The sequence below is a fragment of the Heterodontus francisci genome, chromosome 28 (assembly GCF_036365525.1).
Source record: "Heterodontus francisci isolate sHetFra1 chromosome 28, sHetFra1.hap1, whole genome shotgun sequence".
NCBI classification, from domain to species: Eukaryota; Metazoa; Chordata; class Chondrichthyes; order Heterodontiformes; family Heterodontidae; genus Heterodontus; species Heterodontus francisci.
Window position 1 is genome coordinate 17,783,610 of NC_090398.1, and position 15,923 is coordinate 17,799,532.

A 15,923-nucleotide genomic window follows, 5' to 3' on the forward strand; every position below is an offset into this window, starting at 1 on the left:
CTTTTCAGCCTTCACCTGGGCTTATTGTAACACGGTTTAATTTTTCAACGTACTGTGTCTTGAGCTCCCACTTGGTGAATGCTTGTTCACAGCTTTCCAAATATAAGGCAAAGAAATGGGCTCAAACAGGCCTTCTTAGTTTAAATAAGAAAGGAGAAACTTATTAAAACTTAAACTTAAACTCTAATACGGTTAACGCCTTTGGATATATGACATGCCCACGCCAGTATGCACACATGATACACACATGCAAATAGGGACAGAAAAGAGCAGAAGAAAAATAAAGTAGAGAGGGTTGAGGCAATTTCAGAAGAGCCTCTTGCTCACTGTGCTTCGATCTAACTGTAGTCCTTTTGCAAGTAGTCTTGCTTTTCGTTGGGGCCCTGTATTCTACTTAAATTTTTTTCAATGTCACATACTTTTCTCGCTTGGGGCTCATGTGTCTTCAGGTTCGTGAGAAAGAGATGACAGCAGACAGGAGAGAGAGGTTATAGAGAGATACAGTACTGAAACAGGCCCTTCGGCCCACTGAATCTGTGCCGACCAACAACAACCATTTATACTAATCCTAAATTGATCCCATATTCCTACCACATCCCTCCTATCTACACTAGGGGAAATTTACCGTGGCCAATTTACTTATCAGCCTGCAAGCCTTTGGCTGTGGGGGGAGACTGGAGCACCCAGCGGAAACCCAAGCAGTCACAGGCAGAACTTGCAAACTCCGCACAGGCAGTATACAGAACTGAACCTGGGTCGCTTGAGCTGTGAGGGCTGCGGTGCTGACAACTGCGCCAATGTGCTGCCATAAAGGGGTTCTCAGTCCGAAAGCAAAGAGCTTTCTCCGTTCCAATTTGCTGGGGCAAGTTCAAATTAAAAAAAACTCCATCCCTTAGTTAGTCATGTGACTAAACTAATATGACCATGTCTGTTTGTATATTCAGCCATTTTAGAAATTCACCTGGAACTCTCCAACTTCAACGTCTGGTAATCAAAAGTCCATTGTGGATTAAATTGGTGCATGGAATGGCCCCTTTGTCCGTTCCAAGTACTGTTTGTTACTCTGCAACTGTCTTTCCATTCAGGACCTGAGCAATTCCTTGTGATCGGCCCTGTTTTCTTCCCAACCACAATTTTAAGTTTTAATGTTCATGTGACGAAATAATGTGTTTCTCAGTCTTGGCAGATGGGGCCCTACATGAGGCATGCACATCCAGGGGAATGAAATGTGATTTGTAAAAAAAAAGCACATTTCATTACAAGGTTTGAGAGCAATATAAGATACAGAAAGAAAAACCAAGCATTTCTCTCTTTCATTTCCATTCATTCATCCATCTTAAAACCTACTCAAATTGTCTTTTCTGGGGAACAGGGCTGGTTTAATTTCACATTTTGTTGGAGAGTTAGTAGTGGGTGCATCTATCCTGAATTCTCTGAGTCAAGAAAATACTTTTTTACTTCAGGGGATGGTTGGCTCCCTTTTCCTCTGAATGTGGGGGAGTAGTCTTTGGTAATCTCCCCTTTGTTCTCTGGGACACTCCGATATGCAGGCATTTCTGCAGACTTGACTGCACTCTCCTCTGACACTTCGACGAGATGGGGAATCACCCCCGCTGTTCCTGTGCCCGCGAGAGCAAAAGGGAAGCTAGGGAGAGAGTAGGTCCCCTTAAGGATTAGTGTGCTAATCTATGTGTGGAGCCATGGGAAATGGGCGAGGTCTGAAATGAATGCTTCTCGTCTGAGAAGGTCAAAGAAGCTAGTGAGTTCAAGGGAGGGAACACCAATATCCTGAAGCATATCAATATTACAAAGGAGGAGGTGCTGGAGGTTTTGAAGCGCATTAAGGTGGATAAATCTCCAGGGCCGGACCAGTTGTATCCTAGGATGCTATGGGAAACAAGGGAGGAGATTGCTGGGACCCAGGCAGAGATTCTTGTATCATTGTTTGCCACGGGTGAGGTACTGGAAGACAGGAGGATAGCTAATGTTGTGCCCTTATTTAAGAAGGGCAGCAGGGATAAGCCAGGGAACTACAGGCCTGTGAGCCTTACATCAGTGGTGGGAAAGTTATTGGAAGGGATTCTGAGAGACAGGATTTATATGCATCTGGAAAGGCATGGTCTGATTAGGGATAGTCAGCATGGCTTTGTGCGTGGGAAATCATGTCTCACGAATTTGATTGAGTTTTTTGAGGAGGTGACCAAGAGGATTGGCGAGGGCAGTTGAGCAAGAGGATTGACCAGGGCAGGGCGGTGGAAGTTGTCTACATGGACTTTAGCAAGACCTTTGACAAGGTCCCGCATGGTAGGCTGGTCTGGAATTTCGAGGACATGGGATCCAGTGTGAGCTGGAAAATTGGATGCAAAATTAGTTTGGTGATAGGAAGCAGAGTGTGGTAGTGGATGGTTGTTTTTCAGATTGGATGCTGGTGACCAGTGGTGTGCCGCAGGGATCGGTGCTGGGCCCTCTGTTGTTTGTCATCTATATTAATGACTTGGATGTGAATGTAAGGGGCATGATTAGTAAGTTTGCAGATGACACCAAAATTGGTGGTGTAGTGGACAGTGAAGAAGGTTATCTAAGGTTACAACAGGATATAGATCAACTGGGAAAGTGGGCAAGGGAGTGGCAAATGGAAATTAATGCAGACAAGTGCGAAGTGATGCATTTTGGGAAGTTAAAACAGGGCACGGCATATACAGTGAATGGCAGGACCCTGGGGATTGTTGTTGAGCAGAGAGACCTTGGGGTCCAGTTACATAGTTCCCTGAAAGTGACAACACAGATAGACAGGGTGGTGAAGAAGGCGTATGGCATGCTTGCCTTTATCAGCCGAGGCATTGAGTACAAGAGTTGGGACGTCATGTTACAGTTGTACATAACGTTGGTTAGGCCGCATTTGGAGTACTGTGTGCAGTTCTGGTCGCCGCACTACAGGAAAAATGTGATTAAGCTCGAGAGGGGTGCAGAAAAAATTCACAAGGATGTTGCCTGGTTTGGCGGGCTTGAGTTGTAAAGAGAGATTGGATAGGCTGGGTCTGTTTTCCCTGCAGCAAAGGAGGCTGAGAGGGGACATGATAGAGGTATATAAAATTATGACAGGCATAGGTAGGGTAGATAGCCAGAGTCTGTCTCCCATGGTAGGGGTGACTATAACTAGTGGGCATAGATTTAAGGTGAGAGGAAGGAGGTTTAAAGGGAATCAAAGGGGTAAATTTTTCACACAAAAATTAGTGGGTATCTGGAATGAGCTGCCAGAGGAGGTGGTGGAGGCAGGAACAGTAGCAACAGTTAACAGGCATCTGGACAGGTATTTGAATGAGCAAGGCATAGAGGGGTATGGAATTAGTATAGGCAGGTGGGATTAGTATAGATAGGCATTATGGTCGTCATGGAGGTGGTGGGCCGAAGGGCCTGTTTCTATGCTGTACGGCTCCATGACTCCATGACTCAAAAACCAGATGTTCCGGGAAAACACTTCCAGCAACAACAACAAGACTTTCCCGGAAACCACCTGACTACTGGCTAAAAAAAAACAGCCAAGAACCTAGGAAACCTGGGGAAATTGTTTACAAAGAAATACAAGCCATGACTGATGGAGGTCAAAAGGTTGACCTATTGCTGTCGGTTTCGCTTTTGATTTGTTTTGAGTTGGGGTTGAATTGTATAGAAAGGGAGAGAAGTTCCAAGGAGAAAATATAATTCCCAAGAAGGAGAGAATATCACAACACAGCTCAGGTTTCCAGGACCGCTTTAAAGACCCTGCGAAGTCCGTTGTGTTAATTCATCTCGTCTCCTGTTTTTGAACAAAAACCTGCTAAATTAATCAGCAATGCTGCTTGAAAAGAACTGTTCTAAATGATCCTAGTGACCCATCTCTGTGTACTCGGAAGCCAGATTGTATGTCAGTTTTAGAACACACCAGATCTCATCTACTGCATCTTCAATAATGAGCAAGTATTGAGCCCACGTGTTTTCTTATCTGGAAAAGAGATCCAAGGAAAAATCTCTTTTATTTTTCTCTGGTTAGCAGCTGTATGTGTGTGTGTGCATGTGTGTGTGAGTGAGTGTGAGGGGCTAAGGGAAAAATGGAACTGTAACATATCAATCTCGGTGTTTATGCTTTACTTCATGACCAGTGTTTTATAATAAACCACTAATTTTGCTGTTTATTAAAGAAAGCTAGCTAGTATGTTTTGTTCTGGGGGAAAATACAGTATATGATTGATCGTATAAGTAACTGGGAAAATTTAAATATATGTTGTGCTCTGTGGAGAACAAAGAACAAAAGAACAGTACAGCACAGGAACAGGACATTCGGCCCTCCAGGCCTGCGCCGATCTTGATGCCTAAAACCTTCTGCACTTCCGGGGTCCGTCTTCCCTCCATTCCCATCCTATTTATGTGTTTGTCAATATGCCTCTTAAATGTCTCTATGGTATCTGCTTCCACCACCTCACCCGGCAACAAGTTCCAGACATCCCCTCTGAACATTGCCCCTCTCACCTTAAACCTATGTCCCCTAGTAACTGACTCTTCCACCCTGGAACAAAGCTTCTGACTATCCACTCTGTCCATGCCGCTTATAACTTTGTAAACCTCTATCATGTCGCCCCTCCACCTCCGTCGTTCCAGTGAAAACAATCCGAGTTTATCCATCCTCTCCTCAGAGCTAATGCCCTCCAGACTAGGCAACATCCTGGTAAACTTCTTCTGTACCCTTTCCAAAGCCTCCACGTTCTTCTGGTAGTGTGGCGACCAGAATTGCACGCAATATTCTAAGTGTGGCCTAACTAAAGTTCTGTACAGCTGCAGCATGACTTGCCAATTTTAATACTCTATGCCCCGACCGATGAAGGCAAGCATGCTGTATGCCTTCTTGACTACCTTATCCACCTGCATTGCCACTTTCAGTGACCTGTGGACCTGTACGCTCAGATCTCTCTGCCTGTCAATACTCCTAAGGGTTCTGCCATTTAGGGTATACTTCCCACCTGCCTTAGACCTTCCAAAATGCATTACCTCACATTTATCCGGATTAAACCCCATCTGCCATTTCTCCGCCCAAGTCTCCAACCGATCTATATCCAGCTGTATCCTCTGACAATCCTCATCATTATCCGCAACTCCACCAACCTTTGTGTCATCCGCAACCTTACTAATCAGACCAGCTACATTTTCCTGCAAATCATTTATATATACGACAAACAGCAAAGGGCCCAGCATTGATCACTGCAGAACACAACTAGTCACATCCCTCCATTCAGAAAAGCACCCTTCCACTGCTACCCTCTGTCTTCGATGACCGAGCCAGTTCTGTATCCATCTTGCCAGCTGCCGTCTGATCCCATGTGACTTCACCTTTTGTATCAGTCTGCCATGAGGGACCTTGTCAAAGGCTTTACTGAAGTCCATGTAGATAACATCCACTGCCCTTCCTTCATCAATCATCTTTGTCACTTCCTCAAAAGACTCAATCAGATTAGTGAGACACGACCTCCCCTTCACAAAACCATGCTGCCTCTCGCTAATAAGTCCATTTGTTTACAAATGGGAGTAAATCCTGTCCCGAAGAATCCTCTCTAATAATTTCCCTACCACTGATGTAAGGCTCACCGGCCTATAGTTTCCTGGATTATCCTTGCTACCCTTCTTAAACAAAGGAACAACATTGGCTATTCTCCTGTCCTCTGGGACCTCACCTGTAGCCAATGAGGATGCAAAAATTTCTGTCAAGGCCCCAGCAATTTCTTCCCTTGCCTCTCTCAGTATTCTGGGGTAGATCCTATCAGGCCCTGGGGTCTTATCTCACTTAATGCTTTGCAAGACACCCAACACCTCCTCCTTTTTGAGAATGAGATGACAGAGACTATCTACACTCCCTTCCCTAGGCTCATCATCCACCAAGTCCTTCTCCTTGGTGAATACTGATGCAAAGTACTCATTTAGTACCTCGCCCATTTCCTCTGGCTCCACACATAGATTCCCTTCTCTGTCCTTGAGTGGGCCAACCCTTTCCCTGGTTACCCTCTTGCTCTTTATATACGTATAAAAAGCCTTGGGAGTTTCCTTAATCCTGTTTCCCAATAACTTCTCATAACCCCTTTTAGCCCTCCTGACTCCTTGCTTAAGTTCCTTCCTACTGTCTTTATATTCCTCAAGGGATTCTTCTGTTCCCAGCCTTCCAGCCCTTACGAATGCTTCCTACTTCTTTTTGACGAGGCTCACAATATCCCGCGTTACCCAAGCTTCCCGAAACTTATCAAACTTATCCTTCTTCCTCACAGGAACATGTTGGTCCTGGATTCTAATCAACTGACGTTTGAGAGACTCCCACATGTCAGCTGTTGAGTTACCCTCAAACAGCTGCCCCAATCTAAATTCTTCAGTTCCTGCCTAATATTGTTATAATTAGCCTTCCCCCAATTTAGCACCTTCACCCGAGGACTACTCTTATCCTTATCCACAAGTATCTTAAAACTTATGGAATTATGGTCACTGTTCCCGAAATGCTCCCCTACTGAAACTTCGACCACCTGGCCGGGCTCATTCCCCAAGACCAGGTCCAGTACGGCCCCATCCCTAGTTGGACTATCTATGTATTGTTTCAAGAAACCCTCCTAGATGCTCATTACAATTTCTGCCCCATCCAAGCCCCGAGCACTAAGTGAGTCCCAGTCAATATAGCGGAAGTTAAAATCACCCACCACTACAACGCTGTTCCCTTTACATGTTTCCAAAATCTGTCTACATATCTGCTCCTCTACCTCCCACTGGCTATTGGGAGGCCTGTAGTAAACCCCCAACATCGTGACTGCACCCTTCCTATTCCTGAGCTCCACCCATATTGACTTGCTGCATGAACCCTTCGAAGTGTCCTCCCGCAGTACAGCTGTGATATTGTCCTTAACCAGTAATGCAACTCCCCCACCCCTTTTACATCCCCCTCTATCCCGCCTGAAGCTTCTAAATCCTGGAACATTTAGCTAAAAATCCTTTCCTTCCCTCAACCAAGTCTCTGTAATACCAACAACATCATTGTTCCAAGTACTAATCCAAGCTCTAAGTTCATCTGCCTTACCTGTTCTACTTCTTGCATTGAAACAAATGCACTTCAGACCACCAGTCCCGCTGTTCTCCGCAACATCTCCCTGCCTGCTCTTCCACTTTGTCTTACTGGCCTTATTTACTAGTTCCCCTTCATTTATTTCACTTGCTGTCCTACTGCTCTGGTTCCCACCCCCCTGCCACACTAGTTTAAACCCTCCCGAGTGACGCTAGCAAACCTCACAGCCAGGATATTTGTGCCCCTCCAGTTTAGCTGCAACCCACCCTTCTTGTACAGGTCCCATCTGTCGCTGAAGAGAGCCCAATGGTCCAGATATCAGAAACCTTCCCTTCCACACCAGCTGTTCATCCAAGTGTTTAGCTGCACTATCTTCCTATTTCTAGCCTCACTGGCACGTGGCACAGGGAGTAATCCCGAGATTACAACCCTAGAGATCCTGTTTTTTAACTTTCTACCTAACTCCCTAAACTCCCCCTGCAGGAGCGCATCACTATTCCTGCCTATGTCGTTGGTACCGATGTGTACCACAACCTTTGGCTGTTCACCCTCTCCCTTCAGAATGCCCCCTGTCCGTTCAGAGACATCTTTGACCCTGGCACCAGGGAGGCAACATACCATCCTGGAGTCTCTTTCACGTCCACAGAATCGCCTATCTGTGCCCCTGACTATAGAGTCCCCAATAACTATTGCTCTTCTGCGCTTTGTCCCTCCGTGTTGAACAACAGTGCCAGCCGTGGTGCCACTGCTCTGGCTGCTGCTGTTTTCCCCTGATAGGCCATCCCCCCTAACAGTATCCAAACACGGTATACTTGTTAGAGAGGAGGATAGCCGCAGGGGATTCCTGCACTGACTTGCCTGCCCCTTCTAGCGGGCACAAATCTATCTGCCTGCACCTTGGGTGTAATCACTTCTCTAAAACTCCTGTCTGTGACACTTTCTGCCACCTGCATGCTCCTAAGTGCATCCAGTTGCCGCTCCAACCGATCCATGCGGGGAGAAGTGGGGCTGGAAAAAACAGTGCACTCTTCCTGCCTCAATCATAACAAAATGAGCAGGAAACTATGACTGGCAACGGGAAAATACAACAACAGAATGGCAGCTAAATTAAAAAAAACTAATCTAAGAATCTTGTTCTGGCAGGCAAGTTGTAAGTGGGATGTAAGAGGTGGTGTGGGGCCTATTAGGGAAAATGAAGGTAGTAAGTGTATGGAGGTGAAGGACAAGAAGGGCTGGGTCTTCCTGCCACTTGTAAATCTATGGCTTATGCCATTGACTGCCCAAAGAAGTACAATCTTAGCTGGTTCCTAACAGTTCTTTCTGCAGCGGCCTATTGTCCAAACAAATGTACTGGGTTTCAGCCACAGAAGCAACCAAGAATCGGGTGGGGATTGGTGGTTGTGGGAGCCGGCAGAGATGGGTGTACCAGAGTGGTGCTGAGGAGCTACTTTCATAAGGCTGTACAGACATCCCTCCTACTTCGCAGTGCAGTGCCACAGGAATTCGTAGAAATCATCTGAGGCATTGCAGGAGCTCACATCGGTGGTTTCAACAGCATCTTCCTCCTCTGGACACTATCATTAACAGAGTTAAGAACAAAGATAACATCAGCGCAATGCCACCTCCAGGTACCTCTCCTCATGACATGGGCATATATTGGCTATTCCTTCATTATCGTTGGGTCAATATCCTGGAATTGCCCCCTAACAGCACTGAGGGAGCACCTTCATCACAAACACTGCAACGACCCTCGAACACATTCGCTGGTCAATTCAGATGGGCGCAAAGCAACCTCCACATCCTGAGGAGAAAACGGAAGCGTAAACAGACTGATCACGTTGCACCCCAGGACCGTGAAAATTCTGTTGCAAATCCTTTCATGAGAAATAACAAGTGTAGGGGGTGATTTGATCAAAATGTTTATGATTCTGAAGGTTTTTGATGAAGTTAACCAGGGAACTATTTTCATTGGTTGGTGAGTGAGATACTTGAAGGCCTAAATGAAATATTATCAGTAAAAGCATGAGTAGATTGTTTTAATGCAAATGGATGTTCAGACATAATACATAAAGAAACATTTAAGGAAGCAATCGCTGAAATGGGCTATGTGTATTATTGTTTCAGGGAGCAGCACAGGTGTAATGGAGCCTCCTTTATTGTAATTACATAGGATTAAATCTAAAAATACAATAACAGCTTGTTGTTTTAACGTATGAAAAACATTTTATGGCATTTCGGAGAAGCATAATCCAACAAAATGTATTCTAAGTCAAAGCAAGGCTCATTAGATTGTTAAGGAGGGTCTGAAAACAGACGAGAATTGGTGAAGCAAAGGGTGGGATTGAAAAGTCTAGACCCAAATCTTTGAAGATTTGTTTGCCCATCGTAAGTCAAATTTAGTATAACATGCACCCTCCTGCAGTGTCTGTACAGTGACATTTTGGGATGCAACTTGAAATTAGACTGAGTTGCAGCACTGGGAATGCAGCTCCTGTTGCATGTCAGTTTGTATTGTTACTTAAATAATTTAACGATCAGACAAAATGGATATTTCAACCCATTTTTTAACTCCTCCCTGAATTTCGACTGAGTTAGTGCATAAATGCAGGTGTTGGTGCAGGAATTCAGAAGACGGAGCATAAATCCAAATTGCTGAGCAATATATATTGGATCGCTAAGACTTTTGTCTGCATAATTAAAGTTTGTAACTTGCCAGTTCAAAGAATGTACAACATATGGAATCCACAGCAGGATAAAATTTGCGGACAATGCAAAAAGCAAAATAATGGATTTCCTTCGGTTCTCCATTTCTGGATCAATATGATTCTGTCCTTTACCATGTCCACGGAGCCCTCTCCGGAGTCGATTGGCTGTTATGATGTTCCTGACTGTCAGAGCATTGAATACCAAAATGAAAACAAATGGAAGCAACGGTGTTATAATACTGTCAATCCACTCATACGTTGACCAAAAGATTGAGGTATAATAGTATGGCGTTTGGATACAAAACCAAGGTATATTGTCAATAATAATTAAAGGAACAAATACAAAGTACCAGGGAATGGACCTCACACAGCTAACGACACTGACACTTACAATAACAACAGCCGCAGTTCTCTTTGTGCAATATTTTGGTTTTAGCTTCTGACAACAAATGGCTACAAACCGATCAAATGTGAAAGCAACTGTGAACCAGACAGAACAGTCCAGAGTTGCAAGAAGCAAGGCGACTCGCACTGAACACACAGGAGTGATGAACAAGAAACTAACTGGGAAATAAATATTATTAATTCGATTCAGTATGACATTAAGAATAACGAGCAGTAGATCTGCTGCTGACATTGCAACCAGGTAGTGAGTGATGCATTTTGATAGACCACAATTCCCTCTGTTCAGGATCACGATCGCCACTAAGTTAACTGTAAGAAAAATAATGAAACAGGGTCATTTTAGTGGCCAAAGTCACCGAAAATGCATCAGCCTAATAGAATATAGAAAATTAGAAATGCAGCAATTGAAACTAATTCTCTGTCTGTTCCTAGATCAGTATCAAAATTTCAAGGAGTACTGGACAGAAAGCAAATAATGAAACAATAAGAAGCAAGATTAGCAATAGAGATCAAAATGAATTGGAATATTTTAGTGGAAGGATGCCATCGTGGAATGATTCATAAGCTCAAGTTTAAGATTTTAGTCTCACCCGGGCAAGTTGTGAAACTGAATTAAAGTGAATTAAATAAAGCTGCTAATGTATGGACAGCAACTAGGAGCATCCATCTATCTTTTTCTATTTTATTAGGGATCATTTATGATTGAATTCTCTTTCCCTTGTCTACCCTTGTCCAAAGTTAACACTCTCAGATACTTCAATATCTCCCCACATCTGAGATATCTGAAGCTCAGGATTTGCTTTGCTTCTTTTTCTTTTATGTGCTTCTTTCCCTTGACTGAAATACGGTGGCTAGAATCGGCAGTCACAGCAAACAGTAAACTACAGTAAAAATCATAGAGTATAATGATCAATGAAACAAATCAACAATGGATCATGAGATTGTATTACATTGAATAGGATAAGCGTATTGTTTAATGTGTAATGAAGTTATAATGGAGAATTTAAGGACACACTTGCAATACAGACGAAGGAGGATGAATCAATGGACCAAATCGGTATCTTATTATAAGACTTGACATCTGCTTGTGTTTTTGAAGGGTGAGTAAAGGCGGATGAGGAAGATTAAGTGTGGGGTTTTGGCTGCTATATCATTGGCCGTGGACTCTGGTTCCCATTCTGTCTCACTTATATTAGTCACATCGAAACATGGGCTCCAAATTGCCGGAGACTGTGAAGGTAGGATCACAGAGGAGATAGCAGAAGGCTAGATCCAATGCAGCAGCAATAGAGAGATAGGACTAGCTGATAGTTTCCAACAGTTACAGCTTTGTAGCGATTACATTACTGGACTAATCCGAAGTAAAATGCCAGCTGTGAAATAGAAATATCGTTGAAAAATAACTCATGTTAGCAAAATTGAAATATTGAAACACATTGGATTAAAATGGCAATGGTAGTGTGAACACGAAATTGGCTGTCAGACTGAAAGCAGAAATAAAGAAAACAGAAAGTAGTTTTGTTTCAGGCTGACGTGAAGCCTACGAATAATGTCACCCACAGCTCGGTATTAGGACAAATAACAATAACCCGAATTTGGAAATCTCGGCCATAATTTCAAAGTGCAGATGGTGCAAAGTTTGGAAATGCAATAAACAGTGAAGAGGACAGTCAAGGAGGACATATACCAACGAGTGAAATCGGCAGACACATGCAGGTTAATGCGGATATGTGGCAAGTGATTCATCTTGGAAGGAAAACTTATGAGATGCAGGATAGACTAAATGCTACAATTGCACATGGAGTACAGGAACAGAGACTGCTGAGGGAATACATACAACACTGGAGTCAATGGGAATCAGCTGGTTGTAATCATACCTAGCACAAAGGGACATTGTTGTGCTTGTTGGAGGTCAATCATTTCAGTCCCAGGAAATCATTGCAGACCTTCCTCATGGCAGTGTCCTAGGCCCAAACATTTTCAACCGCTTCCTCAATGACCTTGCATCTATAATAAGGTCAGAAGTGGGGATGTTTGCTGACGATTGCACAATGTTCAGCAACATTCGCCACTCCTCAGATAATGAAGCAGTCCGTGTCCAGATGCAACAAGACCTGGACAACATCCAGGCTTTGGCTGATAAATGGCAAATAACATTCGAGCCACACAAATGCCAGACAATGATCATTTCAAACTGGAGAGAATCTAACCATTTCCTCTTGACATTCAATTTTATTACGATCACTGAATATCGCACTATCACCATCCTGGGGATCACCATTTACCAGAAACAGAACTGGACCAGCCAGCTAATGCAATGGTGGAAAAAGCAGGTCAGAGGCTGGGAATTCTGAGGCGAGTAACTCTCCTCCTGTCTCCCCAGTGCCGTCCACCATCTATCAGGCACAAATCAGGAGTGTAATTGAACGCTCTCCACTTGCCTGGATGGGTGCAGCGCCAACAACACTCAAGAAGCTCGACAGCATCCAAGACAGAGCAGCGCACATGATTGGGGCCCCATTTACCACCTTCAAAATTCACTTCCTCTGGCACAGATGCACAGTGGCAGCATTGTGCACGATCTAGATAATACACTGCAGCAACTCACCAAGCCTGCTTCGATAACACATTCCAAACCACGACTTCTATCACTCAGATGGACACGGACAGCAGATGGAGGGGAACAACATCAACTGCAAGTTCCCCTCCAAGTCACACACCATTCTGACTTGGAACTATATCGCCATTCCTTCACTGTTGTTGGTTTAAAATCATGGCACTCCCTAGTGTTGGTGTACCTAAATCACAAGGACTGCAACAGTTCAACAAGCCAGATCACCAACACTATGTCAGAGGCAATTAAGGATGGAAAACAAGTGCAAGAATAGCCAGCGATGCCCACATCCCACTACTGAATATAAGTAAAATGATGTTGGCAGCTAAACTTGAGAGTACAGTTATACAAGCATGGAGGAACTTTGGCTTTATAAATAGAAGCATGGAGCGCAAAGCAAGGAAGTTATTACAAATATTTATAAATCATAGCTTAGGCATGAGCTGATGCATTGTCTTCAATTCTGGGCACCATGCTATGGGAGAGATCTAAAACTTTTAAAGAGAGGGTGCAGATGAGATTTCTGAGAATAGTACCAGGAATGAAGGAATTCAATTCTGTGAAGAGATAGAGAAGCTGAGATTTTTCGCCTTGGAGCAGGGAATGCTAAAGTGAGATTTCAAAACAATGAAGGCGTGTAGATAGTGTCGGTAAAGAAAAATTACACCACTTGGCAGGAGTGAGAGTAACAGAAAGGTGCAGTTTTAAGGTAATTGGCAAAAAGAGAGCATATGGGGACTTTTCTTATTACTCAGAAAGATGGTTTGAATTGCATTGCCTGAAAGGTCCGAAGAAACATATTTAATTGTAAGATACAAAAGGGATTTAAATTTCTACTGAAAAAAAGAGAAAACATTGCAGGGCTAAGAGAAGTAGACAGTTTAATAGCTCTGTCAGAGGCGCTGGCAAGATGGTATAGATGCCTTCTTTCCGTGTTGTTTAAGCCAATTAAATGAAAAGAAGTATTGTTGGCAATAAAAGTCGTCATGAAGGCGTTTGACTGTCGTGATAGGCGAATTGATTCACAAATACCTTTTAGCGAAGGAAACCTAACATTCTTATCCAGTCTGGTCAACTCTTAACCACACTTTGAGATGAACTAGAAAGCCATTCAGTCGTCTCTAAGAATAGAATGCACCTTTACATCACGAACGACAGCTACTACGTTCAGAGGACGTCCCAACATCAACTTCTAATGAACATCTCAGAATGGGCAATATGTGATGTTACAACCAACGACACAAAAGTCCACAAAAAGAATAAGAAACAAACTTTTTATAAAATTATTCATGAATATTTGGTTTTATTGCATCGAAACATGCATCCAGCTGTTAAGTGTCAAGCAACAACTTTGGGGCTAAACCAAAGCAAAACGCAAGTTGTGGGGTGCAAGTCTTTGGTAATATGGATTAGGTGCGGAAATAAGACGTCAATGATGCAAAATTCCCTCAGGATGTTTTAGTTCCTAGACCAAACTGCGGTTTGTAATTGAGTAATTAAAGGCAAAAGAGAGAGATGTGTACAGCACAGAAATAGGCTATCTCAATAGCTGCAAAGCTGAGAGTTAGGCTACAAATAATTTGCTCCACGAATTAGCTTAAATTCACCTGTGTGCATTAGGTAACTTTTAGAGAGGGTACGCAGAGAGGGAAGCACAGTGGCACAGTGGTTAAGCGCAAAATTTCAAGGAGTACTAAGTACCAAGAATTGTGTTCTTGTTTCTCCTGATTGTACAGCCAATGTGCTATTTTCAAATTCTATGCGTCTATTCACTGAACGTGTTATTGCCGTATCTCTATTCAAACAAAAAAATATATTTTTATGCTGAGGGTTAAAAATTCACTTTGGGCAATGGCAAAAATGGGGTGGTATCGAATTAGCTGCCATTATACGCGATATTCAGTTAAATTAATTGCAAAGGATCTGAATATCAAGCGCTGCATGCAATGAGTGTGAAATCCAATAGAGTCAGTTTCGAACCATGGCTGGAGACGAATTTCCACCACTCACATTCTATAATTACACAATTTGTGGTGACAGAAATCAGGAAGTATAATTATTCATAGAAGAGAATAGTACACATCCAGTGATATATGTCAGAAGATCTGGAAGGCACTGATCAATGGCTCTCATCTCTAAGTTATTAATGAACTCAAATAACTATGGGTTGCAATGTAGAATGACAAACATAATGTTCTACTATTTTGGTATTTAGTGTTCTGAGAATACAATCATTAAAGCGACAACAAATGAGAGAAAGTCCACTTGATCACATCTTTCACGGAATCCAAATGAAATATTAATTCACAGCAATCAAAAGAAATAGAGATATTAGTTTATAGCGGAAACGGGAAAATGTATTGCCCTATATTGAGCAGGTAATCACTTACCATGATATAAAAATAAAGCTGCATAAACTAATGAATGCCTATATATCATCTTATTCGAGTATTTTCTCTGGAAGTGGGTATGCAAAGCACTTAGTGAAGAGAAAGAATCCAGAAACATTAATTGATTGGAGATAAAGATTCTTCAGAATTTTAATAATTTCATCTTCATCACCTTGCAGCAAAAATGCTATTGATTCAACTAGTAGCACAGTTCATATGACGTGGTAATGCACAGAGCAAGGAATGTCTGTTCCAGTTAAGCAAAGCACAAGAGCAGCAACAGTGAACATTGGTTTACACAATTAATACTGGATCGAAATCCTTACCAACAACGCCAATAACTGCAAGAGAGGGGTAGTAAATGCGTTCTATTTGAAAGATTACCGGGTATCCCATTTTCTGTGAGGGAAGTCCGTTGGTATGAACTCAGTGATTCTGACTGACCAGATTTCATACTATGTTCAAAGCAACCAGCGTTTATAGTGATGTGAAACCGCTAGAGAGACATTAAGCCTGGTTGCATAATAAGCAATATTAGTTACAGTAATTTGAGCAAGCAGCCAAGCAGCCTCTTTTATTTAAAAGGTTATTATGCAATAGAATCTATGTTAAGGACTATTGCAACAAAAATAAATGTAATACTGTTTTAAAATTTATTCAGAAGAGAAAAATATATAAACCTGTGCTGGTAACAATGCAGCTGTTGGTACAGTCATTATTAAATATGTATACACTGCATCTTT

The 15,923-nt window shown here is 42.8% G+C and overlaps 1 protein-coding gene across 1 annotated transcript; it reads right to left on the reverse strand.

Moving 5' to 3' along the window:
• Nucleotides 1–9,580: 9,580 nt before the first annotated feature.
• Nucleotides 9,581–15,576, reverse strand: LOC137345295 (probable G-protein coupled receptor 139). The gene is made up of 2 exons (XM_068008779.1): nt 15,507–15,576; nt 9,581–10,485 (listed from the first exon to the last, which is right to left on the reverse strand). Exons 1-2 carry the CDS (start codon nt 15,574–15,576, stop codon nt 9,581–9,583), a joined length of 975 nt encoding a protein of 324 aa, XP_067864880.1.
• Between the last annotated feature and the right edge of the window lie 347 nt (nt 15,577–15,923).